The following is a 26,631-nucleotide window of genomic DNA, read 5'->3' as shown; positions in this document are numbered from 1 at the left end:
ATCACGAGGGGCATGGATAGGATAAATAGACAAGGTTTTTTCTTTTGGAGTGGGGGAGTCCAGAACTTGAGGGCATAGGTTTAGGGTGAATGGGGAAAGATATAAAAGGGATATAAGGGACAACTTTTTCACACAAAGGGTGGTGCGTGTATGAAATGAGCTGCCAAAGGAAGTGGTGGAGGTTAGTACAATTAAAACATTTACAAAGCATTTAAATGGTTATATAAATGGAAAGGGTTTGGAGGGATATGGACCAAATGCTGGCAGATGGGACTAGATTAGATTAAGATATCTGGTCGGCATGGAGGAGTTGAACTGAAGGGTCTGTTTCTGTGCTAATCATCTCCGTGATTATGAAAATTGGAAGTGGGTGTCTAAAATATAGAAGAAAAGAGCTGGGTCCTTCTCCATTGTAGTGTTGGTTTCTGGATAGGAAAAGGGTGCCTAAAAGGAGAAAGCAGGGTGTTTATGTTTCAGTATAGACTTACAGTAAAACCCTTGTAAATCTCTGCAATCTTTTGCTGTCTAATTGACGTAAGTATGTCAATCTGCTAAACAACCTGTACCACTTTGTGAGTCTTAACAGCAAAAATCCAACAATGGGGATTGGTGTGGTCATCGATGAGGGACTATAAAACATCAAAGGCAGATAAATGGTGTGGAGGGCCATACGGGATGTGTTGAGATACTTGCTTTATAACTCCCCTTCGGTCCCACTTAAGGGTCTAGATGATATAGATGTACCATTAATAATGTAGGTTTCAAGAAAGGACTGCGCATTCCACGTTGTATGAAACATAGCCGCAGATCTCGTAGTGGTCAACTTAATGAAACTTTAGTGCTCACGATCATTACTTCAGTGAAATTGCCTGCAAATTTAGGAGCTATACATGTCAGAATAATGTGAAAATTCTGTCAGTTATTCTCTGTGTCTTCACTGGGTGTGCTTTTGGGAAGCCCTGAGTGCAATCCTGAAGAAGTCAGTAAATCGACAAAAGTTTCCATTTTTCCGCCTTTTCAACAGTGCCCTGGCCTTAAAATGCTGATTTTATATTACTGGAATGTCAGATCTCTGACAAAATTTCATTTTAAATTTCTATTTCAAATGTACCTGTACTGTAAGACACAGCTGATCACAGTGCAAATTCCATCTGGTAAGGTAAAGTTGCAGTGACCGTGGGGGATTTAATTATGTGGGTGGACTGGGAAAATCAGATTGATCGTGGATTGCAAGAAAAGGAATTTGTGGAATGTCAAGAGGTGGCTTTTTGGAGCAGCTTGTTGTGGAGCCCACTAGGGAACAGGCAATACTCTATTTAGTGTTGTGCAATGAGGCAGACTTGATAAGGGGACTTAAGGTGAAGGAAACCTCAGGAGGCAGTGATCATAAAATGATTGAATTTACTCTGCAATTTGAGATGGAGAAAATAGAGTCAGAGGTAACGGTATTATGGCTGAATAAAGGAAACTATAGAGGCATGAGGGAGGAGCTGGGTAGAATTGACTGGCAGAGGAGCCTAGAAGGAAAGACAGTGGAACAGCAATGGCAGGAGTTTCTGGGAGTAATTCAGGAGACACAGCAGAGATTCATCCCGAGGGAAAAGACAATGGTACAGGGAGGATGAAACAACCATGGCTGTCCAGAGAAGTCAGGGATAGCATAAAAGCAAAAGAAAAAACATATAATGTGGCGAAGGGCAGTAGGAAACCAGAGGATTGGGAAACTTACAAAGAACAGCAAGGGCAACAAAAATAGAAATAAGGAGGGAGAGGATTAAATATGAGGATAAACTAGCCAGTAATATAATGGGAGGCTGTAAGAGTTTCTTTAGATATATAATGGGCAAAAGAGAGGCACAAGTGAATATTGGGCTGCTGGAAAATGATGCTGGAGAGATAGTAGCGGGAACAAGGAAATGGTTGAGGAACTGAATAGTTACTTCACGTCGGTCTTCACAGTGGAAGACATGAGGAATTTCCCAAAAATTCAAGAGAGTGAGTGGCAGGGCTGAGTATGGTGGACATCATCAAGGAGAAGGTGCTAGAAAAACTGAATGGCCTGAAGGTGGATAAATCACCTGGACCAGATGGACTATACCCCAGAGTTCTAAGGGAGATAGCTGAAGAGATATTGGAGGCATTAGTGATGAGCTTTCAGGAATCGTTAGTGTCAAGCAGGGTCCCAGAGGACTGGTATATTGCAAACATGACACCTCTGTTTAAAAAGGGAGTAAAGCAAAAGACAGAAAATTATAGACCAATTAGCCTAACCTCGGTTTTGGGTGAAATCCTGGAATTCATTGTGAAGGATGAGATTTCTGAATGCTTGGAAGTGTATAGTAAAATAAGGCAAAGTCAGCATGGTTTCATCAAAGGGAGGTCACGCCTCTCAAATCTGCTGGAATTCTTTGAGGAGGTAGTGAGTAGGTTAGACCAAGGAAAGCCAATGGATGTTATCTACCTGGACTTCAAGAAGTCCTTTGATGAGATGCCGCACAAGAGGCTGTTGAGTAAGATAATGCCCATTGTGTTAGAGGTGAGATGCTAGCATGGATAGAAGCTTAGCTGTCTGGCAGGAAGCAGAGAATGGGATAAAAGTGTCCTTCTCAGGATGGCAGCCAGAGACCAATGGTGTTCTGCAAGGCTCGGTGCTGGGACCACAACGTTACACTTTGTATATTAACGATCTAGATGAAGGAACTGAGGGCACTCTGGCTAAGTTTGCAGACAATGCCAAGATAGTTAGAGGCACAGGTAGCATTGAGGAGGCAGAGAGGCTGCAGATGGATTTGGACAGGTTAGGTGAGTGGGCAAAGAAGTGGCAGATGGAATATGAAATGGGAAAGTGTGAGATCATGTACCTTGGTAGGAAGAATGGAAGCATGGACTACTTTCTAAATGGGGAGAAAATTAGGAAGTTTGAAGTGCAAAGAGACTTGGAAGTTCTAGGCCAGGATTCTCTCAAGGTAAACTTGCAGGTTCAATCAATGGTTAGGAAGGCAAATGCAATGATGGCATTTATTTTGAGAGTACTTGAATATAAAAGCAGGGATGTAATTCTGAGGTTCTGTGAGACTCTGGTCAGACCACATTTGGTGCAGTTTCAGGCCCCATACCTCAGGAAGGATGTATTGGCACTGAAGCAGGTTCTGAGGAGGTTCACAAGAATGGTCCCAGGAATGAAAAGCTTAATATAATGGGAATGCTTGAGGACTCTGGGTTTATACTTGATGGAGTTTAAAAGGTTGAGGGGGGATCTAATTGAAACATACAGAATATTGAATGGTCTGGACAGAGTGGATGTTGGGAAGATGTTTCCATTGGTAGGAAAGACTAAGGACTCGAGGGCACAGCCTTAGGGTAAAGGGAAGAACATTTAGAATGGTGATAAAGAGAAACTTCAGTCAGAGAGTGGTGAATCGATGGAATTCGTTGCCACCTGGAGGCCAGGTCATTGAGTGTATTTAAGACAGATAGATAGGTTCTTGATTGTCATGGAGATCATGGGTTACAGGGAGAAAGTAGGAGAATAGGGTGAGAAAACTATCAGCCATGATTGAATGGCAGAACAGACTCGATGAGTTGAATGACCTAACTTGTGCTCCTCTATCTTATGGTCTTATGGTAGGTCTACTGCTACCATTGTCTTTCTGGATAGGGATCTACAGGGTCTTCTTGATCTCATCTGGTTGAAGAAAACCACTTGATAGTCTAACAAGAAGAGGCGCTTGCCTTAAACAAGATGTAGTACAAATTATATTGGTATGACAGACATCATTACAGAAATCTAGACCTTGATATTCAGTCTTACTCCTTCAAGATCTGAAGTTGTTTTCAGGCCTGACTCTGTACGGCATCATCTTTTTGGATAGTTGGGCTTAAAGCAGTCCTCAGCGTTATCCCTTGATTATATCCTTATAACAATAATTTGGGTCTTTTGTTCTAATTTAATCCAATTATAATCCATACAACCGCAGAAGGTGCAACACCTGTCCCTTCACCACCTCCCTGTGCACCATCCAAGGGCCTAACCACTCTTTCCAGGTGAAGCAACATTTCATCTGTACCTCCTCCAATCGCGTGTATTGTATTCGCTGCACCAACTACTCTACATTGGAGAAATGAAAAGCAGACTGGGATGACCGCTTTGCACAACTCCTCTGGTCTGTGCACAAGCATGACCCTGACCTTCCTGTTGCTGGTTATTTTCACAGTGTCCTGCTCGCAAGCCCACATGTCTGTCCTCAGCACGTTGCAGTGTTCCAGTGAATCCCAGCACAAACTGGAGGAATAACATCTCATCTTCAGACTTGGCACTTTACAGCCGTCTGGGCTTAATGTTGAGCCTTCAAATTGTGGTCCAACTCCCATTCCTTCCCTTTCTTTTATCTTTGCTTGTTACATTCTCTGTCATCGTGTCCTCTCTCTCTCTCCCCTAGACAAAACATTCTTCTGCCATTCTCACATTCCAATCACTTAATCTGAACTATCTGCTTCTTTTCTCTCCAGCACTTTGCACCCCACCGCACCACAACTGCCCCTCCACACTTCACTTCACTCTGATGAAGAGTCAGTGAGACTCAAAATGTTACTTTGCTCTCTCTCCGTGGATGCTGTCAGACCCGCTGTGATCCCCAGCAGTTGTTTTTTTCGATAATGATTCCAGCATCTGCAGTTATCTGCTCCCTTAATCATTTATTTCACTACTTGAAAATTTAAAGATGAAGAGAAGGATTTTAAGTACAAGTCTTGATTTTCTGTCTGTCCTCACTGTGATTGACGACTTACCGTACTTGCTAATATCCCTGCTGCTGTTTGTCTGGACTTAGCACCAAATTTACATTAGCATGAAGGAGATCTCTTATATGGAGGTCCTTAGCTCTGAGGTCAGCAGTAAGTGCCCTTTTTTTGCTGCTCATGGCAAGTTCCAACTGGTGGTGTAACTATTATTTATACATGGGCAGTATAGTGTTACAACACAGAGGACAAATCCCTCTGCTAATTAAAAACAAACACCCAGAAAAGCTCGCCTCGCCCCTTAATCTGTTAAAAATGTGTGAATGAAAGAAGATCCCTGATTTTCCTTGTATAAATAAAATGTAACAATTTATTTATTTAATCCTAGCAGGGAACACTAACCAAAACTATTAACAAACTGAACACTCTTTCCCCTAACCACTACCCCTTAGCTGAGCACAATTCTATTAATATGCTGTTCCAATAACACAATTATTAAACATTACACTAACTTAATTTCTCAAAGTCCAGACAGCCTCTTATGCTGTTTTCCTTCTGGTCTTCCTTCCGGTCCTGCGATTCTGCTATCTTCTACCTGGATCATCTTCCTACATTTTACTGCTTTTACAGGAAAGGTACCTTTTTTCTTTGAGAGCAAGATATTTATTTCTTCAAATCGCATTTGCTCTTTGGCTCTACTGCAGTCGTTCTGACCAGTTTTCAAAATGCCTGCGTTTTTATACCCCCAACATTATTCCCTCTCATTGGTCTAATGTTGTCAATACAGTAAATTCAAACTCAATTGGGTTTTAGTATCCTGGGCATGTTTTAAATTAATTGGTTAAATTTGATTTGTTGTCCTAACAGAAACCAAAACTCAGGTATTCATTAAACAACCTTATTGTAAGTACACCTGGCTACGTGTACTTATTTTGGAACAGCCTGTCGCTTACCTGGTCTGTATTCTGACAGTTGTGGCTGTACTTTAAATTTACTTTAAAATTCAGAAACCACTTTCTATCTTAAAGTGAGCATGCACTCTTTCGACTTTGTAACAATAACAATGTCAAACAAAGACTGGATGCACAGTTAAATTTGCATATTGAGAAGTTGTTGTCTCTGTTATGTTGTCAGCTTCATGAAAATAGAATTGCACTCTCTGCCTGTCAATTGAAATGCATTGAATGACATGAAATTTCTATGTGTATGCAGTTGATACAAACTACATTCACCACAGAAAGTTAGGTCTTGCCATTTCAAATTTAAGGCCTCTTTAACAATGTGATAAGTATTAATTACTTAGCAGTAATTACTTTCAATCAATTTCATTGACATTGAAAATAAAATATATGAAGAGACTCCTGCCTTCAGGTTTTGAAATTTTCGAGGGAGAGTTTAAAAAATGTTTCATTTCAAATATACTTTTATTTTTACTTTCCCTTTGATATCTCTCTTAAATCTAATTTATTTTCCATTTTTGTGTTTCTCTATGCCTGCTTGACATTGAAATCACCCATTTTCTGCTGGACAAAGGTGGAAATCCAGGTTTGTTTTCCCTGGAGTGTCAGAGGCTGAGGGGTGACCTTATAGAGGTTTAAAAAATTATGAGGGGCATGGATAGGATAAATAGACAAAGTCTTTTCCCTGGGGTCGGGGTGTCAAGAACTAGAGAGCATAGGTTTAGGGTGAGAGGGGAAAGATATAAAAGAGACCTAAGAGGCAACTTTTTCACACAGAGGGTGGTACATGTATGGAATGAGCTGCCAGAGGATGTGGTGGAGGCTGGTACGATTGCAACATTTAAGAGGCATTTGGATGGATATATGAATAGGAAGGGTTTGGAGGCATATGGGCCGGGTGCTGGCAGGTGGGACAAGTTTGGGTTTGGATATCTGGTCGGCATGGACAGGTTGGACCGAAGGGTCTGTTTCCATGGTGTACATCTCTATGACTCTATGACTGTATTTGCCAATAATGCAACTGTAGAGAGCACACTCCCCATGCATTTGGTTGCAGAGTATGTAGTGTCACTGCCTCCTCTGATCAGAGAGGACAAAGAACATACAGCACAATTGTCATTCTCACAAACTGTACTTTCCCACTTGCCACTGTTTCTTGCCCCTCCTGTTTGCTTGTTTTCTATTACTGCCGAGAAGGGTGTTTGGGTGCAGACACATAACAGCAGTGTCAATGAGAAACTGTACATATGCTAGAGTACACTGTGGCAACTGAATTCCTGTTCAGTCAGTGCCAGGCATTGCAGTGAAAGGTTAAAACTGTCATGTGAGAAACAGGAAACGCATATCTAAATTGTCTTTCCATAATGCATATTTCTTGATATTCATAAGTGTATTTTGTGTCAAACAGAATTTCCTCAATGGGAAACATTTGGTGAGCTGATTGATGTAAATACCAGCATAAGGTAGTCCACAGATCCCTAAACTGAAGGAGCAAATTACTGCAGAGGCCAGAATCTGTACTGAAAACAAAAAATGCCAGAAATCAAATCAGATCAAGCAGCATCCATGGAGAAAGAGCAAGCCAATGTTTTGAGTCTAGATGACTCTTCATCATTAAGCTCAACAATGAAATATCATCTCGATTTGAAATGCTAGCTTGCTTTTTCTCCATGGATGCTGCCTGACCTGCTGTGATTTCCAGCATTTTTTGTTTTCGGACCCCCAAATTATCTTTTGCGATTTCAGTAACATTTGGACTGTACTAAAATAAAACAAAAAAAACTGCAAACACTGGAAATCTAAAACAAAAACTGGAATTACTGGAGAAACTCTGAAGAAGGGTCACTGTACTCAAAATGTTAACTCTGCTTTCTGTCCACAGACGTGGTCAGACCCGCTGAATTTCTTCAGGCATTTATAAGTGTGACTCCCATACAATTTCTCAATTTCTCCTGCAATACAGCAGTCACAGTGCTATCCAGAGTGCAATATTATTTGTAGCATTGTTCCCAAATTTCCACTACGTCTGAACTTTAAAATGGTCAGCAAGGTTTTCCTTGGGAGTTGAGCAGTTGAAGGGCTTAGCAAAGCAATTTGCACCTTATTAAACCTGTTTGAGTGGAAGATATGCTAATGAATGGAACATAAATGAAGAGGCAGGCTGAGCTGCAAACAATAATTAAACACCATGAGAATCCCAGGACACAGCCTGGGAGCTAATTTAGTGGCAGTAAAAAGGATTGGTATTAAACTGTATAGGGGAAATAAAATCGGCTGACAATCTAGCTGCCACATGCCCAAATTTCAATTTCAATTAATGAAATCCAGTGAATGAATGAAGACTGCAATTGATTAATGATTAAACTGCATTAAGATTAAATCGAGCATTTCAATGACTGGGTAAATCTGCTGTTCTCTGCAGTGTCTGTCATGCAGTGCTTTATTGATCAATCTCAGTGAAAAAATAGAGGGCTGCAATTGATGTGCTTTAAGCATGTTGGGGATTCACACATTTTTTGCTATTCTATGGAGTGTATGTCAGCTATTGATCTGTAACATTAAATTTAAATAAAAAACTAACATGATAGAGGCATTCATTCTAGTGTTATTAAACTACATTTGCATTACATCTTTCCCAGAAAGAAAACAGTCCAACACTGAGGAAAGGCTGGTGACTATTGATTGCATTGGAAAGGGAGAGAAGGATGATTCGCTGTTTACCTTGGCATCTGGATACCTAGGTCGAGCTGGTCAAGTTATGCAGAAAGAAAAATGACCTGCAGATAGGGGAATCTAAATCTGGGCTGTGTTGTAACTGTACTAAGTAAGAGGTGACAGGCAAAGGTTCACAAGAAATCACCAAATGTTCTATGGACAGGGCATAAAAACATCAACTCTGACACAAGTATTTTATATTCCAAGAGTGCAAGAATTTTTTGAAGGCAGAGCAGTGAATTGGAGACTGAAACCTGGGCCCTTTTGACATTTCAGGAGTAGGTTGTATTGTTTGCTGAATGAATAAAGGCATGGTAGGATAAGACTAGTCCATAACCTGAGCACTGTTGCGAGCATGATAGATAAATATCTCTGCAGACCAAATGGGTCATTCTGTTTCTGTATTGAACGCTCCCATGAAGGAGTCCTTGATTTGTTCTGGTGCCAGCCTGTACTGCAAGTACTGAGATTTGACTTGAAGGATTGATTACTCAACTGAGTTGATGATGGTCTTGCTGAGGGAGAATCAGTCAAGGAGGAATACCATTTTTGAACACAGGTGAAAATGCCACAGGTGTCATTGGTACAAGCCAACAGATAGCTACAATGCCAGGGATTTAAACAGAACTAGATTGGGCTAATGATCTCTTCTGTGATTTTTTGGGTCACAAACATTTATGCTTTATTAGAAGTTTGTTCACCCAGACGCTTAGCCCTGTGCTACCACCTAATTTCCTGACTATCGTAAAAGGTCAAGTTTTGGCCATGTTGCTGGCTGAATTTGTTTCAAATAAAGAGTTGAAAAACATGTGCCAGTGGCAGTAAGACAGAGATCAGAGAACTTTCTTAAAAGCAGTTCTCAAGGGAAGCTGTGCTGAGTTATTGGAGGCTGCTGCTGAATAATATTGCTGTAATTCTAAATAAGGAACTTGAACCTCCAGTCAAGAGAGATTACCATTGCAGCACTGGTGGCATTAGTGCTGAAAAGAGATGCCATTGTAGATTTGTCAGGATACCCTCGAGGATAGCCTTTGGGAAGGATAGGGAGGAGGTACCAGAATGGTCAGTTTTCATTGCCTGTACCCAGGGCAGCAGTTCTTCAATAGTTTAATGATGTCACATGCGTGACCAATGTCACTGGTTATCACATGCACTCCCAATCCACTCTTCCACCAACCTGTGGTTCCTCATCACACCATCCTCACTCATTTAGTACTTGTGTCTGGCATTAAACAACTCTCCCATAACATTGGGATAACCTGCATTATGCTCTTACACCTTTCAATACTGCCATCCTCACATCTACCTCTTTCTGCCCTTGCATGACTCCAACTATTCAACCTTGGAAAGCATACCCAAAAGTAGCGCTGCCTAATTATTGACATCATTTCATCTCTTGGAGGATGTAATGGCATTTGTAGGGAGGGCAGAGCAGAAACTGGGTATGGCAAGAAGGCCTCCATCTCCTGATTCTGATAGAGAAGGTGATAGTTCTGATCATGAGGCCAGTTGTGAGACATGTGGGGTATCTGGGGTCCTTGAGAATAGTGAGGGTGAGGGTTTGTTCCTGCCGAGTGCCTCTTCTCAACTCCTGGCATACTCAGTCCTGCCTTCCAGATTGTGAGGAATCTACTGATGGAATTACCACGGACCTCGTGCATTCCTCCTGACATCCCCTCTCAAACCCCACCCTTCGCCTTCTGACTTTCTACCTCAGTATCCTCAAGAGTTACCACCTGCTAAGTTACAGTATCCCCAGGAGAAGAGTGAATAGCAGGATAATACTAAGTAAGAGGTCCTGTGATCTGCCATTCACAATCTCCAGCTCAGACATTGACACTGCTTTCAATACTGACAGGGTAGGGATCAGCGCTTGATGAGTCACTGGGGGCAAGTGGATCACAGATGGACAATTTGAGTGCCAGCTGACTGGAGGGTGTGTTGAAAATAGTTTCTGCTGCAGAGAGATTGGAACATACACTCGAATACTAATGGGGGGTATGGGACTGGAGGTGCTGGTTATTATGGCTTACATCCAGACAGTCTTCCGTCACTGTCAAGGGCATTGAAGAATTTGCCTTCAAGTGAGCAGAGGGCATTTCTCAGAGTTTGTCCTCTCTGCAGCCGTTTCTCTATCTCTTTGCAGTGCCATTACCGCCACCATTGCCGGAACAACATTTGTGTGGACATGTCACCAGGAAAGATTGGAATCCGGAGGGCACAATTTTGAAGTGCTTTTCAAGATAAGCAAATGGGAGGTGAGAAAGAACGTTCTCACACAGCAAATGATTCAGGTCGGGAATGCACTTCATGATCCTTGTCAATGGTAGGAGCAGTTCAGATGTTCAGGAAACAAGTGAAGACACAACAGGCTGAATGGCCTCCTCCTGGATCACAATGATTCCATGAGCCTTAACCTTTCCCCTTCCTTAGAGGGCCCAACAAATCCCTGCCAAATCCAGGAATCCAACACTGCTCCTCCAAAAGCTCTTCATTAGCAGTGGCTCTTCCAAATTGCCTCCCCTGCAAGTTGTCTATGCCTTTTAGGAATGTTACTGCTGAGCTCCTCCTGCAGCTTAATGCTTCAGCTTTGATGAGTGACCGGTTGCCTTGCAAGGCACAAGTTTGCCATTTAATGGTCACACGATCAGAAGAACCACAGTGGCATCATGGCAAGACAAATTCAGAAATGCGTAGTGTATGCGGGCAACATCTGTACGAACGGCCTCCTCAAGATTGTGTGCCAAGTGGTGGGCAGCACAGCCATCAGCTCTAGGAGAATGATTAGCCATAATACTTACGTGGAGGTATAGGCTGAACAACACAATTTATTGTCTGTGGCAGTACAGCAGTGTCGACACCTGCTAGAAGTACTTGATACAAAATGTTTCCTTTACTTTCAGTTCCCTTCATGTTGGCTTCCTATCAGGCTCTGTGGGAAGCTCAGCGGCAGTGAAATTGCAGAAGTATTTTTAAATGGATCAGTATGAGTGTCAAAAAAATCAGCTTAATTTTTTTTCTCTCTCCAGTCGTTTTAGCTAGCACCCTCTTGCCTCAGTGCATCATTTGTCAGAGATACTGATTGACTACGCCTAAGATCTCTCTGATCCTTGTCAATGCTGTTTCACGATTGTAAATAAAGAAGTTGATTTCCATGTGCAGTGGGTAATATGAACAGCAAGGCAGCCAGGCAAATTGATCAGAAGCAATATTTGGACAGTGTTTTTACATAAGGCTGATTTATTTAATACTTCTAAGTTCTTATTTGTAAGGTGTGTCCATGCAGTGCTGATTGTACTACTGTCTGTTGAGTTTTGAATACTGATAATATTGTGGTTTACTGAGTTAATTGGATTTCAACAGTAGAGTCTACTTCTTGCCAGAATGATCTAATAAATGTGGGAGAAGTAGCTGATTATCATTTTGGATTCTTATAAAGTTTGTAGCTTAAATTTTCAAGGTCTGACATTATTCAATTATATAGGAAGCATTTTCAGTCCTCAGAGTGACTGTATCATTGTTTCCTGGGGATCCCTCCATTGCCAATGATTAACCTTCCTCAAACTTGATGGTATTAATTTAGTGTCCTCTTCAGCCTATTGTGTTGTCATTCTGTGGAGAAAAGTGTTGATCAATACTGTCAGAATCACTTTCAGAAAAATGAGTTAGATGAAAATAAGTAGGCAATGAATTCCTCGGGGAAGATAGATTAGGAACAGTAGACATGGGCAAGAGAGACTAACCAAGAGAGACTAACCAACAGAAAATAAATATAAACAAAAACCAGTCCAATGAGCAAAGTTTCTAAAGGTGCAGCATATACTGTAAAACATGGGAGCCATCCAGAAATGATACAATATAAAGGCACCCCACACTTCTGTATTAACTGTTACTTCAAGACTTTATTAATACTCATTATTTACTATTGAGAATGCACTAAGAAATATTTGGGCTCACAATATAAGTGTGTATGCACTTAAAGCTTTTTTTTAAAAAGAGTCTTAAATTTATACACCATGGAAACAGATCCTTCGGTCCAACTCATCCATGTGACCAAATTTCCCAAACTAAACTAGCCCCACTTGCCTGCATTTTGCCCATATCCCTCTAAACCTTTCCTATTCATGTACCAGTCCAAGTGTCTCTTAAATGTAACTGTACCTGTATCTGCCACTTTTTCTAGCAGTTTATTCTACATACATACCATCTTCTGGGTGAAAATGTTGCTCCTCCGGTCCCTTTTAAATCTTTCTCCTCTCACCTTAAAAATATGCCATCTAATTTTGAACTCTCGGGGAAAAACCTTTGCTATTCACTTTATCTGTACTTCTAATTTTATAAACCTCAGTAAGGTCACCCTAGCTTCCAAGGAATCAAAATGTTTGCAAATGTGTGAATTGATCTGAGAGTTTCTCACAAAAGGCATGTGAAAGTAAGAATCGCTTTGTGGATGTAGAACGTCCCTGTGCTGCTTGAGTTGGTATGTTTAATGTGCCTTGTGTGCATTTACAAATCAGCAACAATATTTACAAAAAACACAAAAGCCCCAATGAGTTTTGAGAAGATTTATAGCTCAACATTTGTAGCTCAACAAAACCCAACATTGCAGGTACAGCAAACAGTTTGGAAGACATCTGGCCTATTGACCTTGATTACAAGTATAATTTGAAATCAAGAATAAAGTAGGCTGGCTACAATTGTGAAATGCTTTGGTGAGACCACACCCATAGGTTGGCCTTTGTACGTAAGGAAGGATATAAACATTGATAGCCATTTAGTAAAGGTTCACGAGATTGGTCCATGGATACAGTCCATTACTATTATCACCCAAGGGATGGCTAGAACCTCCCTGGTCAGTACATAGGTCATTCAGCAGATGTGAGAAAACATCCAGCTTTATCCTTTGCTTCCAGACCCTTGGCCTAGAGCGTTTTTTTAAAAAGTAATCATCTCTGCAGAAAACTTGTCTTTTTGGGGGATGCAAGTGTGCCTGAGCATGGACTGAACAGAATGTAGTCTGAATCTGGGTTAGTTTAGGTGTTTGACCAGGTTTTGCCACTTGCTTTAAGAATGTGCTTTGCTTTTATTTCATAAGGGCATCTGTCATCGACATGGTGAGTGCTATATTCAATTTGTTTGGCACTCTGGATCAGACAGTGGACCACTGTGGAAATCCATTTCAAGATGTTGTTTTATAAATTCTCAAGGATCGGGTTCGCAGGAGAGTAGTCTGACACAGATCAGGAGAAAAGAACTAAGAGACGAGTTTGCTAGAATATGAGTATTTTATTCCCCGCAGTGTCGCCTCAACCAGGTCTCGTACTTACAACGGGTCTGGTTTATACTCACTCTACATGTTACCGGAACTGGGAGCCGTCAGTTCTCGTAGAGCGGTTGCCAACAACCCACGCTCGGCGGTTAAACGTAACCCGGAGCAGACTCTACCGAACTGGGGACTTTCCCAGCTTATATACTCTTTCGAGATCTAAACATTCATGCGAACAACAGGGCAAGACTAAGCAACACCTTCCATTCCGGTAACATATTCATGCGAACAACAGGGCAAGACTAAGCAACACCTTCCATTCCGGTAACATATTCATAATAAGATTCACACATGTATTGGGACATAATTTTAACCCTTTCACCACATTCCACTGATTGGCCCAATACATGTGTTACATCATGCCCATATATATTTTTTCCAACAAGCGTCTACGTACACGCCAAATATACAAGCAAGTCAGGATATTACAGCATGTTAAGATCACCAGGACTCCTACCAGGATCGATAAGGGTGGGAATAGGAACTTCCCCGCAGTGGAGGACATACCACTCAACATATCCCACCAATGATGAGCTGACTCTACTTCCACTACATGGGCAGCGTGTACTACCTCCTGTCCATGTATAAAGGTAGACACTGTAACCTTGGTGACATTGGTTTGATGCTTTCGTAATATCTGCTTAAGCTCCTCGGATCGGTCCAATGCTTGCTTAAACCGATCCAGGGAAATGTTCCAAGCATTCATCAGCACTTTCCACTGCACCTTGGTAAAGTGGTGAGCACTGCTATAATTGGTTAACAGATAGGTCTGATTCTGCCATTGCCACTGATAGACATTTGAGAGGCATCCCGAGAACGGTACTGTGGGAAGCGTAGGATGTGGGTTATTGGTAGCCACACAGAGCGTGTGTGGCCCAATCTGCCACATCATGTCCCTTGAAGCTTCAACAGTCCATTCACACAGGGCCGTTCCCTTAGTCAAACAAGGGTCTCGATATCTGTCCATCAGTAGACAAGCTTTACCTTGATCAGTCTGTTCACAGGCGGACAGATCATAGGTAATATTGGTATCTGGGCTAAACCACTGCCCCTTTGTTTTCAGGAAATAGTATCCAGAAGACGTACTCACCGGTAATACATAATATTGACAGACCGTAACAGTTCGAGTTACATTCATGGTAACAAAATGCCCTCTACACATAGTTGTATTACACCATGTTTTCTCTGGATGTGTCATCATCCACAGTTTCTCGGATACATTCCATATTCCCCTCCAAGCTTGTACATTAGGGGATGTTACCGTGCGCAAGAATCGTTCTTTCTGCATCTGTGCATGCAACATGTTAATATGACAGGCAGTCCAATTTAATTGAGCTGTAATGTTTTCAAACAGTTGTTGAGTAGCGTTCCAAACATTCAGTTCCCATTGTAGGGATTGCATCAATATTTTAGCTGTTTCTTCTTGAGTCATCATCACAGAAGGCATCCATCTCCCGATGGTGTGCAGCCCTTGTGAAGTAGCCTGTCCTGTGTTGGATAATTTAGTACGGGTTACCTCAGAGTCAATAGCATTTGAGATACCCATGACAGTTCCTGCACCTCCCAGTAGAGTGTCATACCATGCACGCCGCCTCCTCTTATGTTGGCATTCTGGGATAGCCGGCAGCCGCACCTGCCAGTGAACATCAGTGTGCAGTACTGCCTGGGCCATCTGCTGACAAGTTGACATAATGGGAGCCAACTGTGTGCGGTGCGCGTCAGAGACGTTAGGGCGCACCAAGATCAGCCATAACATTCGAGTCCGGTTTTGAATAACTGTTCCATTGCTGATCCAGATGTCCTCATCTCCAGTCGTGATGTTCCATCGTGTCCCGTTTGAGCTTTCACATTCACGAGCAGTTATATTCCAATGACACATATTCACCGTTGCATTCAACATCAATGTACAGTTAGGGGTTATCAAAGTTACATTTCTCCCCTTATAACATCGTACACAAGTATACATTTGACAATCACTCGTGAGATCTAAAATTGTACACCATTGATTTGCCGCGCACTTAAAATCATCTTGCTGTCGTTCCTCACTACTAATTTTCCAACCTACATTTTGTTTCGATAAGGGTACCAACGACTGAGCTGGCACACTCCTCCAGACTGATTCCCCAGGATACATAATGGTGACCAGACTGTCTTTTCCTTGGGCTATGATCTCTGCCGGTTTGGGGGGACCAGTTGTCTGGCGTACCCATACCTTGGCACCCTTAGTGTCAGTAGACCCAAATCCCCCCGTCCCACGCTCAGTAACCTTAACGGGAGCTCCCGTCTCTTCCACCGTTGTAAGGTTACATGGTTTAATAACCAATTGTGCTATTCTGTCCCCCTTCTGTATCACGTAAGGTTCAGCTGTGATGTTGACCAGGACCACTCCCAATTCCCCTTGGTAGTCCGCGTCAATTACTCCTGCCATCACATCAATCCCCTTTAGTGACAATCCCGATCGCGGGAGGATATGCCCATAGGTTCCAGGGGGACAAATCAATCCTAATCCGGTCTTAATCACCGTAGGTTTTTGTTGGATCAAAGTCTGGGTAGTTAGTGCTCGTAGGTCCAGTCCAGCCGAAGCCGGTGTGGCCCTTACGGGAATATCAGCTTCCTCAGCGAATTTCCACATTTTAATAGGCTGAGTCTTTGGGGTATCACATACTCGTATCATCCTATTCAAGGGTGTTACCCCATTTCCTAATGGGCGGTTATTAATTTGTTTCACCACCCGAATTAGTTGCTTCTTCCAACCTGTTAAGTCATTGCAACCTCCTGCTTTTCGTAGTGAGGACTTCAGAAGCCCATTCATTCGTTCTATAAGTCCCGCAGCTTGTGGGTGATAAGGTACATGATAAATCCATTCCACGTGGTTATCATGACACCACTGCTTTACCACCCTTCCTGTGAAATGGGAGCCATTGTCACTCTGGACCTGTATGGGCAATCCATAAAATTGTTCAATCAAATCTAAACATCGCAAGGTAGCCTGTTGATTGTTGTGACGACAGGGATGGGCTACCAAAACCCCAGACATAGTGTCCACAGCTGTACATATGTGGTTACATCCTTGTGAGGAGGGTAAGGGACCCACAAAGTCCATTTGCCAGCTCTGTCCCGGACCATCCCCCCGATGGATATGTCCCATCATGTGTTGGGGCACTCCCTGCCGCTGATGTTGACACTGCTCACACTGGTTTACTGCAGTCTTAACATCATCTACCATAAGATCTATTCCTCGGTCTCGAGCCCATTGCAAGGTTCCTTGCACTCCCCAGTGCCCAGCCTTAAGGTGTGCCCATCTAGCTAGGTCCACTGAGGTGCCCCTTTGCACATTCATGGTTCGGACGATACCATCCACATATCGATTATGTAGAGCTTCCACATCATTTCGAGATGTATGGGCATCTACGTGGGTGATGTATATAACCAGGTGTTGAGCTTTTTCCCATATATCTTCCCATAACTGTTTACCCCATACTTCCCTATTTTGGATCATCCACTGATTGGCCTGCCAAGTTGGCATCCATTGTGTCATGCCGTTAACCACTGACCAAGAGTCAGAAAACAAATAAACTCCCATGACCCCTGCTTGCATGACTACCATATGCACTGCTTTTAATTCTGCCCACTGACTACTTTTTCCCTCCCCTAATTCTTCTAGGGTAGTGCCTTGTTTTGGGTTAAAGGCAGCAGCCTTCCATCTACGCTGTCCCGCTTTCCATTGGGCTGACCCATCTACGAACCAAGCCGTGGCTTGTTCATCCGGGGTCAGTTCATCATATCGTTTTCCCATCTTAACGGGTGATTCCTTGTATTCAATCACCTCAAACCGTTTTTCCCCTTCCTCAGGGGCCTCCGCCACTTGCTCATGTAGGACTGACACTCCTTTCTGTCCAGTCCGCACTCTCTCCGACACATACCATTTCCATTTAATGATGCTGCCCTCTTGGGCAGTTCCTATTCGGTGGGTAGTGGGGTCACTAAGTATCCACGGAAGAATAGGGATAGCTGTTCTCATGATCACTTCATGTCCAATGGTCAGGGCTTCGGTTTCCACCAAGCTCCAGTAGCATGCTAATAATTGTTTCTCAAAGGGGGTATACCGTTCCCCTGCCGGGGATAATTTTCGGGACCAAAATCCCAATGGCTTACGGGTTCTTCCCTGTTTTTGCCATAAGCTCCAATTGGCATAATCCCCTTGTGCTGAGACTTGCAGTTCTACAGGTCCTGACTGTATCTTTCCCAAGGATACAGCTTGCTGTATCGCTTGCTTGGCCATTTCAAATGCAGTTTGATGGACCTCCGTCCATTCAAACGCTGCCTTTTTCCTCGTAACTTGATACAAAGGTTTTAAAATTTGTCCTAAATGGGGAATATGCTGTCTCCAGAATCCGAATAACCCAATAAATTGCTGCACGTCCTTCTGGGTGTGAGGGACGGCAAAGGCCTGAATCTTATTCTTAGCTTTCTCAGTGATTTCTCTTTCACCTTTGTTCCACACAATCCCTAAGAATTTTACCGTTTGGGAGGGACCTTGGATTTTGGCCGGGTTGATCTCCCATCCATATCCCCGCATATGCTGAACCAGTCGGTCCAGCAGTTCCTGAAACTGTTTTTGGCTTGTTCCTTGTATCATTATGTCATCAATATAGTGTGAAATCATCACCTCATCAGTGGTGAAGTCTTCTGTCAGCTCAGAAAATTCCGCAGGAGGCTGAGCCCGCGGTAATTCATGCATAATTGCCTCCCCCTGTTCATTCCGTATGGGATTCCCTTCCCCATCTAACATTACTTCCTGCTGCCCCGGGAGGCGTCTCTGGACTTGTTTTCTCCTAACTACTGGTTTAGCCTGGAGTACGGGTGGGTCATCTTCATACTGATCATCTGAATCTCCCCAAATATTTCCGTCCCAATGGTCGATATCCCATCGATCCCCATTATTTAATTGTGCAACAAATGCCCGCACTTGTACTGGGTCCGGGGTTCGAGGGACCTTCTTTTTCTCTTCCCGTTTCTTGGCGGACAAGTACATAATAGTTCGTCCCGCCAGTTCCGTCAAGGTTGTCAATTCAGCCTTTAATTTCATAATCTCCTGCCTCAACATAGAGATATCTCCTGAACTGAGCCCCTGCTCATGTTTCAGTAGAGCTAACTCCGCTTCGGCTTTTTGGCGCTTGTCTGACTGTTGTCTACAAGCCGCCGCACATGCCCACATCCTCCGCTGTACCCCAGGCAAGGGGTTCTTCGGCAGGACTGGGATCCTCTCAAGAGTAGACAGCAGCGACACTGGGGTTCCTACGCCCTCGGCTTCCCAGTTTTCCGGTCGCCCCCCACCATTCCTCAAACAAACTGCCACGTCATGCCACGGTCCCTGCCATCCCGGGACGGTTGGGACCTCCACAGTTTGTTCTTCTGGTTTCTTTGTCCTTTTCCCAAACATTGTTCTGTATCAAAATCTCTCCCCAATTGCGATTGATCCTGCCGACTATGCCAAAATGTTTTATAAATTCTCAAGGATCGGGTTCGCAGGAGAGTAGTCTGACACAGACCAGGAGAAAAGAACTAAGAGACGAGTTTGCTAGAATATGAGTATTTTATTCCCCGCAGTGTCGCCTCAACCAGGTCTCGTACTTACAACGGGTCTGGTTTATACTCACTCTACATGTTACCGGAACTGGGAGCCATCAGTTCTCGTAGAGCGGTTGCCAACAACCCACGCTCGGCGGTTAAACGTAACCCGGAGCAGACTTTACCGAACTGGGGACTTTCCCAGCTTATATACTCTTTCGAGATCTAAACATTCATGCGAACAACAGGGCAAGACTAAGCAACACCTTCCATTCCGGTAACATATTCATGCGAACAACAGGGCAAGACTAAGCAACACTTTCCATTCCGGTAACATATTCATGCGAACAACAGGGCAAGACTAAGCAACACCTTCCATTCCGGTAACATATTCATAATAAGATTCACACATGTATTGGGACATAATTTTAACCCTTTCACCACAGATGTATACTGTGTGAGGTGTGACCCGTATCCTATTGTCACCCCACTATTCATGCTCAACAAGTCAAGCAGAATGTGTGGTACTGAGTACGACTTGAGCAATCATTAACTGTTGAGCAACAAAGCAAAATCTTTGGATTGAGTTGCTGCATTAATGTGCAATGCCAACAAGAAAGGATTACCGTGCCGAGCACAACTCGTGCTCAGAAGATAAGTAGTCAGTATTACTCAGTAACCAATTGTTTAAATGTTCCAAGTTGGAGTATATTCTTCTTCCAAGATGGAGAACAAAAGGGATATACAATAAAAAAGCACGGCAAGAATGAATATAACTATTAGTTCTGTTAGAGGGAGAGTTAGAAATACAAATGCTTTGCTTCCAATAAAGAGTTCTAAGAGATGCAACCAACCCAGATCAACGAAGTCAGCACTGATGGTAGTCAACGTACTCCCTAAGCTGCATGGCTGTGCATGTGGGCAACTGCTCCAAGGTTCTGCATGTGGTAATTTCCATCACCGTGCTGATTTCTGGCTCCAGAAATCATTGCTGTGACCTCAGGGAAGAAAATTAGAGGGAATGCTGATCCTAGTGCTACATTGTGAGAGAACAGAAGTGAGCAGGTCCCAATATGCAGTACAACAGTCATGCACCGAGAGAGTGAGAAAAGATCACTCAAATAATGATTGTGCAAAGATATTGCTTGACTGAAATCAACAAGACAATGTCAAACAAAATGCACATGAGTTAATGATCACCAGAATAAGATGTTAAACCTCAAAGAATTATATTGAAGTCTGAATTGTTAGTCTTGAAAAACCATTTGACCTGTTTGTATAACTATCCGAATTGGCAACATCTGGCCATGTACAGCCATGTATATATGTTGGTGAAAAGTTTTATCTTTGGAGAAGGAAGGTTGTTATGTTCCGGCTCTGATTCTTAAGAGACATGCTCATGATATCACCACTGCATCACAGTGTGTGATGGTCTGATACTCTATTTTCCCTTGGAACACTTGAAGCAAGACAGTCTACTGAAGTCATGCTTTTCTCTGATAACATATTAGCTTAATAATAGTCCAGACACTTATGTGGCAGAGAAATGTGTTTGTATGTAATAGTTAGCTGTAATAAATCTCTGTTAGATTCTTCAATACCACAATATCAATGGCCCGTTTCTTTGTCACAGGAGAGCATTGCCACATCATGCAAAATATCCAAATTCACGGCAGATTGCAGGTTTCCATTGGCAGTTTACTGAAACTAGGTTAAAATGACAGAAATACCAACAGTAGGCCTCCAGAAATAACAGTTCTAGAAAACATAAAAGACCAGTATAAAGGTGCAGTTAGGGTGCTGTTGACTGAAGGAAACTACTCATTGTCAGTCAATAGGGCTCATTTTATGTAAAAACAGTTCAAGACAATCAGACAGGATGGGTGCTACAGAGCTCATGATTGGTGTGTTCTCAGTGCCATCCTTTTATTGCTATGTGAACCTATGGCAGTTTTTTTGTACATGACTGACTCAGAATGATTTAGTCATTGGAGAAGGTCAACAGTGAAACAATAATCCAATTTATATCTGTCGTGATCTTCAGCAGAGCCATTCTGACTGGATATATATAAGCTATTAGCCCAGAGCCCTGAATTGGCATCTGACACTTCTTTGGAAATTATATGAAGCACAATTTTTCCTAATATAGGTACTCCAGCAGCTAAAAGCACGATTGGAAGTTGTGTGAATAAAGGTTGAGAAGACTTGGTCAGTGAACCGATCCAACATCAGTAATTGTGAGTGGGACATTTGCAGCTGTGCAGTCAGGACTTGCAACTTCATGAACTTTGTAATTATACAAAGGGATACATTACTTGACAGATATCACAATCTGACATCAACAAATAATATGTTTAGATGTACCTGAATTATTCTCATTTGAGTATGAAGTAATTAATACTTTTTGACGAAACATCTTTGCAGTTTAAAATATCAGTTGAATTTGTGCTGAATAACCTTAAAATAGATTTTAAATTGAATGTTTGTAATTAATTATGTTTTTGTAGTGGTGATTTCAAAAACAGAAATTAAAGCTTATTGCAGTGAAATTGCTTTCTGCAATGCAATTTTCTGTTATTATGTGCTCTCTAATGAATTTCTGCTGTTCAAACCCTTTCCAAATGTATATCTACGTAATGTGTCATAATGGAACAGTTTCTAACCTTGCAATTTAAGTAATTTGAATTTAACATAAAAACCTATTATATAACCTTCAGACCCAGGCAAATGTCATTTTTAAATCTTCACTTGCAATTCAGATTGTTTCACAAAAGAAATCATGCCACCAAATTTTGTAAGTGATGATAAAAACTTTACCTGTTTGCTCAGAAGTGAACAAAAACATGATCCTTCAGGTCTTTGTTGGTCAGTGATATGTATTCCTATATTACATTGTAATGATGCTACTCCTTTAACAAGGTTATACTGTCCTTGTTTTTTTTCAGAGAGGTTGTAAAGGCAGCGATTCTGAATAGTCTAGTTTTGAAGGATTTTAGGGCCAGTTTGACTATTGCTAAGAGATACTGCCTCAGGAAAAAGGCTTTCACGTTTTAAAAAAACACTTGCACAATGGAAGGGAAGTGGCCAGTTATCTTGACTCAGCTTTACTCTGGTTTGGTTTCGTTTTTGCAGTCTGGCTGTTCACTAAAAGCAGGCAGTCAGTTTTGAGGCTGCTGGTCCAAGAAACAGCTCCAATAAAGAAGGTGTTCCATCTGAACCTCTGTCATCTCTCTCTCTCTCCTGTAAGACCCTTTGTTTGATTTTACCTTTCATGCCAAGGGGTGTTTGTGGAGATTGTTGCAAGTATTTGGAACAGGATCATTAAGTTGTGGTAATCTGGTGTGTTTTTGGATAGGTTAAGTTATTCTATGTTCTGTTTTGTTTGTGTTTCATTCGGTAATCTTGTAAATAAGTTCTGTTTTGTTTAATACTAAGCAGTTTGACCAGTTGCATCTGCTTAAAACAACTAGCAAAGTTAGGGTCTGGGCTACTTCCTTCAAATGTTTTGAGGGGGTCTAGCATGATTCATAACAGCACCTTTCAGTTACCTTGAAAATATCTACATAAACACAAGTCTTTGTTTCCGTTCAATTGCATTGTCATCATGTGCAGGTGACCTGCAGATCTAAAGCCACTGATGATACACCGAATATAAAGTTAGCACAGGTCAGTTGTTGCATGATATCCTGAAGTACTTTAACTTTTAAATGGATTACTGGTGCAGCATATCAAAATGCTTATGACACAAGATGAATATACACATAAGGATTGAGAATAGGCTACTTGATCCTTTGAGCTTGCTCCACCACTCAATAAGCACAGTGGCTCAATGTGTCACACAGTGCCAGAAGCCTTTGGCGACTGTCTGTAAGGAATTTGTACATTCTCCCCGTTTCTGCCAGGTGCTCTGGTTTCCTCCCATAGTCTAAAGATGTGCAAGTTAGTTGGATTGGCCATGCTAAATTACCCATTGTGTTCAGGAAGGTGTATGTTAGGTGAGTTAGCCATGGAATTGCAGGACGATAAGGAAGGTGGATGGGTCTGGGTTGGTACGGACTTGTTGGGCCAAATGGCCTGTTCCCACACCAAATGGATTCTAAAAAAAATTCTAAAGGTCATGGCTGATCTGATTGTAACCTCAACTCTACATTCCTGCACACTCCAATAACCATTCACCACCTTATGAACCAAGGATCTATCTATTTTGCCTTAAAAATATTTAAACATTTGGCATTCACTACCTTTTGAAGAAGGAAATTCCAAAGACTTAATTTTCTGAAAGAAAAAATGTTTCCTCATCACTGTCTTCAGTGTGCAACCACTTATTTTTAAACCATGACCCTTCATTCTATTTTCTCCAACACGAGGCAGTATCCTTTCTACACTTACCCAGTCAAGTCCCCTCAGGATTTTATATCATAGAATCATACAGGAAAGAAGAGGCCCTTTTGATACCGACAAAACTACTCTAAGTCTTCATTAGTCTCACTTTTCAACCCTGGCCCGATAGCCACAAGTGTTGTGGCATTTCAAGTGTTCATCAAGTACGTTTTAAAAATTGTTAAGTTTCCCACTTCAACTATGTTCTCATACAGTTTATTCCAGCTTGCCAACATCCTTGGGGTGAAAACAGTTTTCCTCAAATCCTCCATAAATTTCCTACCTTTCACCTTAAAATTATGCCCTACTGCTTTTCTGTCCATCATATCCATGCCCCTCAATCTTTCAGTTAAGTCAACTCCGACTCTTTTAAACTCCACAGACCACAGGCCTAGCCTGTCCAGCCTCTCCTCTGAAGACAGTCCGCTCATTCTAGGTATTAATGTAGTAAACCTTCTCTGTAATGCTTCCAACATATTAACATCCTTCTGTAAATATGGTGATGTAGTTTGTGTAACTTGAGCATCACTTCTGTACTCTTGCATTTCATTCTCCTTGCACACTAATCTTTTGTGATTCATGTACAGGGATACCCAAGTATCTCTGCATCCCAGAGCTTTGCACCCTCTCACCATTTAGGTAATATGCTTTTTTATTCTTTCTGCCACAATGGACAGTTTCACACTTTCCCGCATTATACTCCATTTGCCAGATATTTGCTCACTCACATAACCTATCTATATCCCTTTGTAAGCTCCTTATTGTCCTCTTCACAACCCACTTTCCTACCTATGTTGTCATCAGCAAATTTAGCTGTCATTCTTTTGGTCCATCGCACTGATCCCTCTGGCACATTGTTTGTGACATCTAGCCAGCCTAAAAAGAGACCCTCTTATACCTACTCTTTGCTTGTGCTAGTAGGCCAATCTTCTGTCAAATCTAATATGTTATCTCTGACACCATGAGCTTTTATTTTCTGCAGTAACCTTTAATGTGGCACCTTAGCAAGTACTCTCTGGAAATCTAAGTACAACACATCTACTGATTCACCTTTATCTACAGCTCGTGTTATTTCTTGAAGAAATTAGTAAAATATGATTTCCCTTTTACTTGGTTACCTCGAACTTACCCAAGTTACCTATAATATCTACCTTATAGTGTCTTAAATAATAGCTTCTAAAATTTTCTCGACGATAGATGTTAAGCTGACTGGCCTATAGCTTCCTACTTTCTGCCTCCCCTTTTTATACTGTAATGCTGAACAAGCACCAGTTGTTTGGCTCATTAAGATTGTTCCTCTTTATACATTACACTCCCATTATTTCCTCGTTTTAAAACTAAATTATGTAGCTCTGACTAAAGGATCCTGTTACAGTGAATTTGCTGGTTGTTTTTATTTTCAACAATGATGTATGCTCGCAATGACTCTGTCATTGAAGCTCTGTTTGACTGTGTGTTATGGAAGCTGTGATAGAGTGTGTTTTATTATTGCCTGTTGTAACAATAGATTTCATATTCTGAAGAGAAATGCTTCTGTATGGGGACTGTAATTACTTCCTATTTTCTGCAGTGTCTTTTCAGAATATTACAACAAAATAACATTGTGCCATTAAAGATTATATAAACTACTTCATATGAATCATAATTCCTGAACAACTCAATCCAGAATTACCTCCAAAGAGACATGTGTCATTAGTTGTAACAACTCTTAATGTAAATTATAATGTCACTGCATCCCTTACAGCTAAAGGTTGCAAGGTCAACTAGTCTCCAAAGTGTCAGATCCAGACCTTCCAACCTGTGGAATACTAGTTAGGATGAAAAATCAGCCAATTGCTAAATTTAGAATTCCTGGAAATTCAGAGCCTCATTCGGAATCACAGAAACTTTTAGGTTGCTGCAAACAAAATGAAACGAAAAACCATAATCTAATGTGTAAAAATGTGAACAACAGTAAGAAAGGTTATGTGAATTTGCCATTCTAAATTACCCTGTGTATCCAGGGATGTGCAGGCTAGATGGGTTAGCTATGGGGAGCAGTAAAATCGATGTTTCGGGGCAAAAGCCCTTCATCGGGAATTCCTGATGAAAGGCTTTTGCCCCGAAACGTCGATTTTACTGCTCCTCGGATGCTGCCTGAACGGCTGTGCTTTTCCAGCACCACTCTAATCTAGACTCTGGTTTCCAGCATCAGCAGTTATTGTTTTTACCTAGATGGGTTAGCTATGGTAAATGCAGGGGTATGGGGATAGAGTGAGGGTCTGGGTCTGGATGGAATGGTCTTTGGAGGGTTGGTGAGGACTTGATGGGCCAAATGACCTCTTTCTGCACTGATTCTGTGATTCAATGGAATTAGGGTGTGTTGCCTAGTAGCTGACAACCTTCCCTAAGGGGAGGACAGAAAACTAGTCATCAACAAACATCTTTATGTGCTTGCATGTAGCAGATCGAAACATTTTGACAATTCACCTAAAGGTAGTTTACATTCATGTGAAGCCTTTCATAAATGCCAAAGTATTTCAGAAGGGAGAACCAAACATTGGCAGAGCCATAGAGTAGGAATATTAGACCAAATGCAGGGGATGCTGTTACTGATTTTAGCAATTGTTTCTACACATGATAAACAAAAAAGGCCTAAGTCTTCTACTCAAGTCACCAACAAAAGAACCTAAATATTGCATATTCCGAATTGTCAAGCAAGCTTAATCTGAACAATCTATGTGAAGATATAATGTGGAAGTGTTGGTGTTGGACTGAGGTGGACAAAGCTAAATATCACGCAACACCAGGTTATAGTCCAACAAGTTTATTTGGAAGTACACGCTCTTAGAGCACTGCTCCTTCATCAGGTAGCTAGCTAGTACTTCCTGAGGCTAGTACTTCCAAATAAACCTGTTGGACTATAACCTGGTGTTGTGTGATCTTTAACTGTGTAAAGATAGT

The 26,631-nt window shown here is 41.8% G+C and overlaps 2 protein-coding genes across 2 annotated transcripts in view; one reads left to right on the top strand and one right to left on the bottom strand.

Moving 5' to 3' along the window:
• The window catches only part of usp43a (ubiquitin specific peptidase 43a), a 471,198-nt gene that overhangs the window by 207,851 nt on the left and 236,716 nt on the right, over positions 1-26,631 (top strand). The window lies entirely within an intron of this gene.
• Positions 13,684-19,180, bottom strand: LOC148145303 (uncharacterized). Its single transcript, XM_088000355.1, has 2 exons — positions 18,260-19,180; positions 13,684-15,676 (listed from the first exon to the last, which is right to left on the bottom strand). The coding sequence occupies exons 1-2, from the start codon at positions 19,178-19,180 to the stop codon at positions 14,090-14,092; spliced, it is 2,508 nt and encodes an 835-aa protein (XP_087856481.1). The 3' UTR covers positions 13,684-14,089.

Source organism: Chiloscyllium plagiosum, unplaced genomic scaffold, assembly GCF_037043375.1.
Source record: "Chiloscyllium plagiosum isolate Xiang-an unplaced genomic scaffold, Cpla_swu_hap1 HiC_scaffold_25, whole genome shotgun sequence".
Lineage (NCBI taxonomy): Eukaryota > Metazoa > Chordata > Chondrichthyes > Orectolobiformes > Hemiscylliidae > Chiloscyllium > Chiloscyllium plagiosum.
The sequence above is the reverse complement of the archived record's forward strand: the minus strand, read 5'-3'. Positions and strand labels throughout refer to the sequence as shown.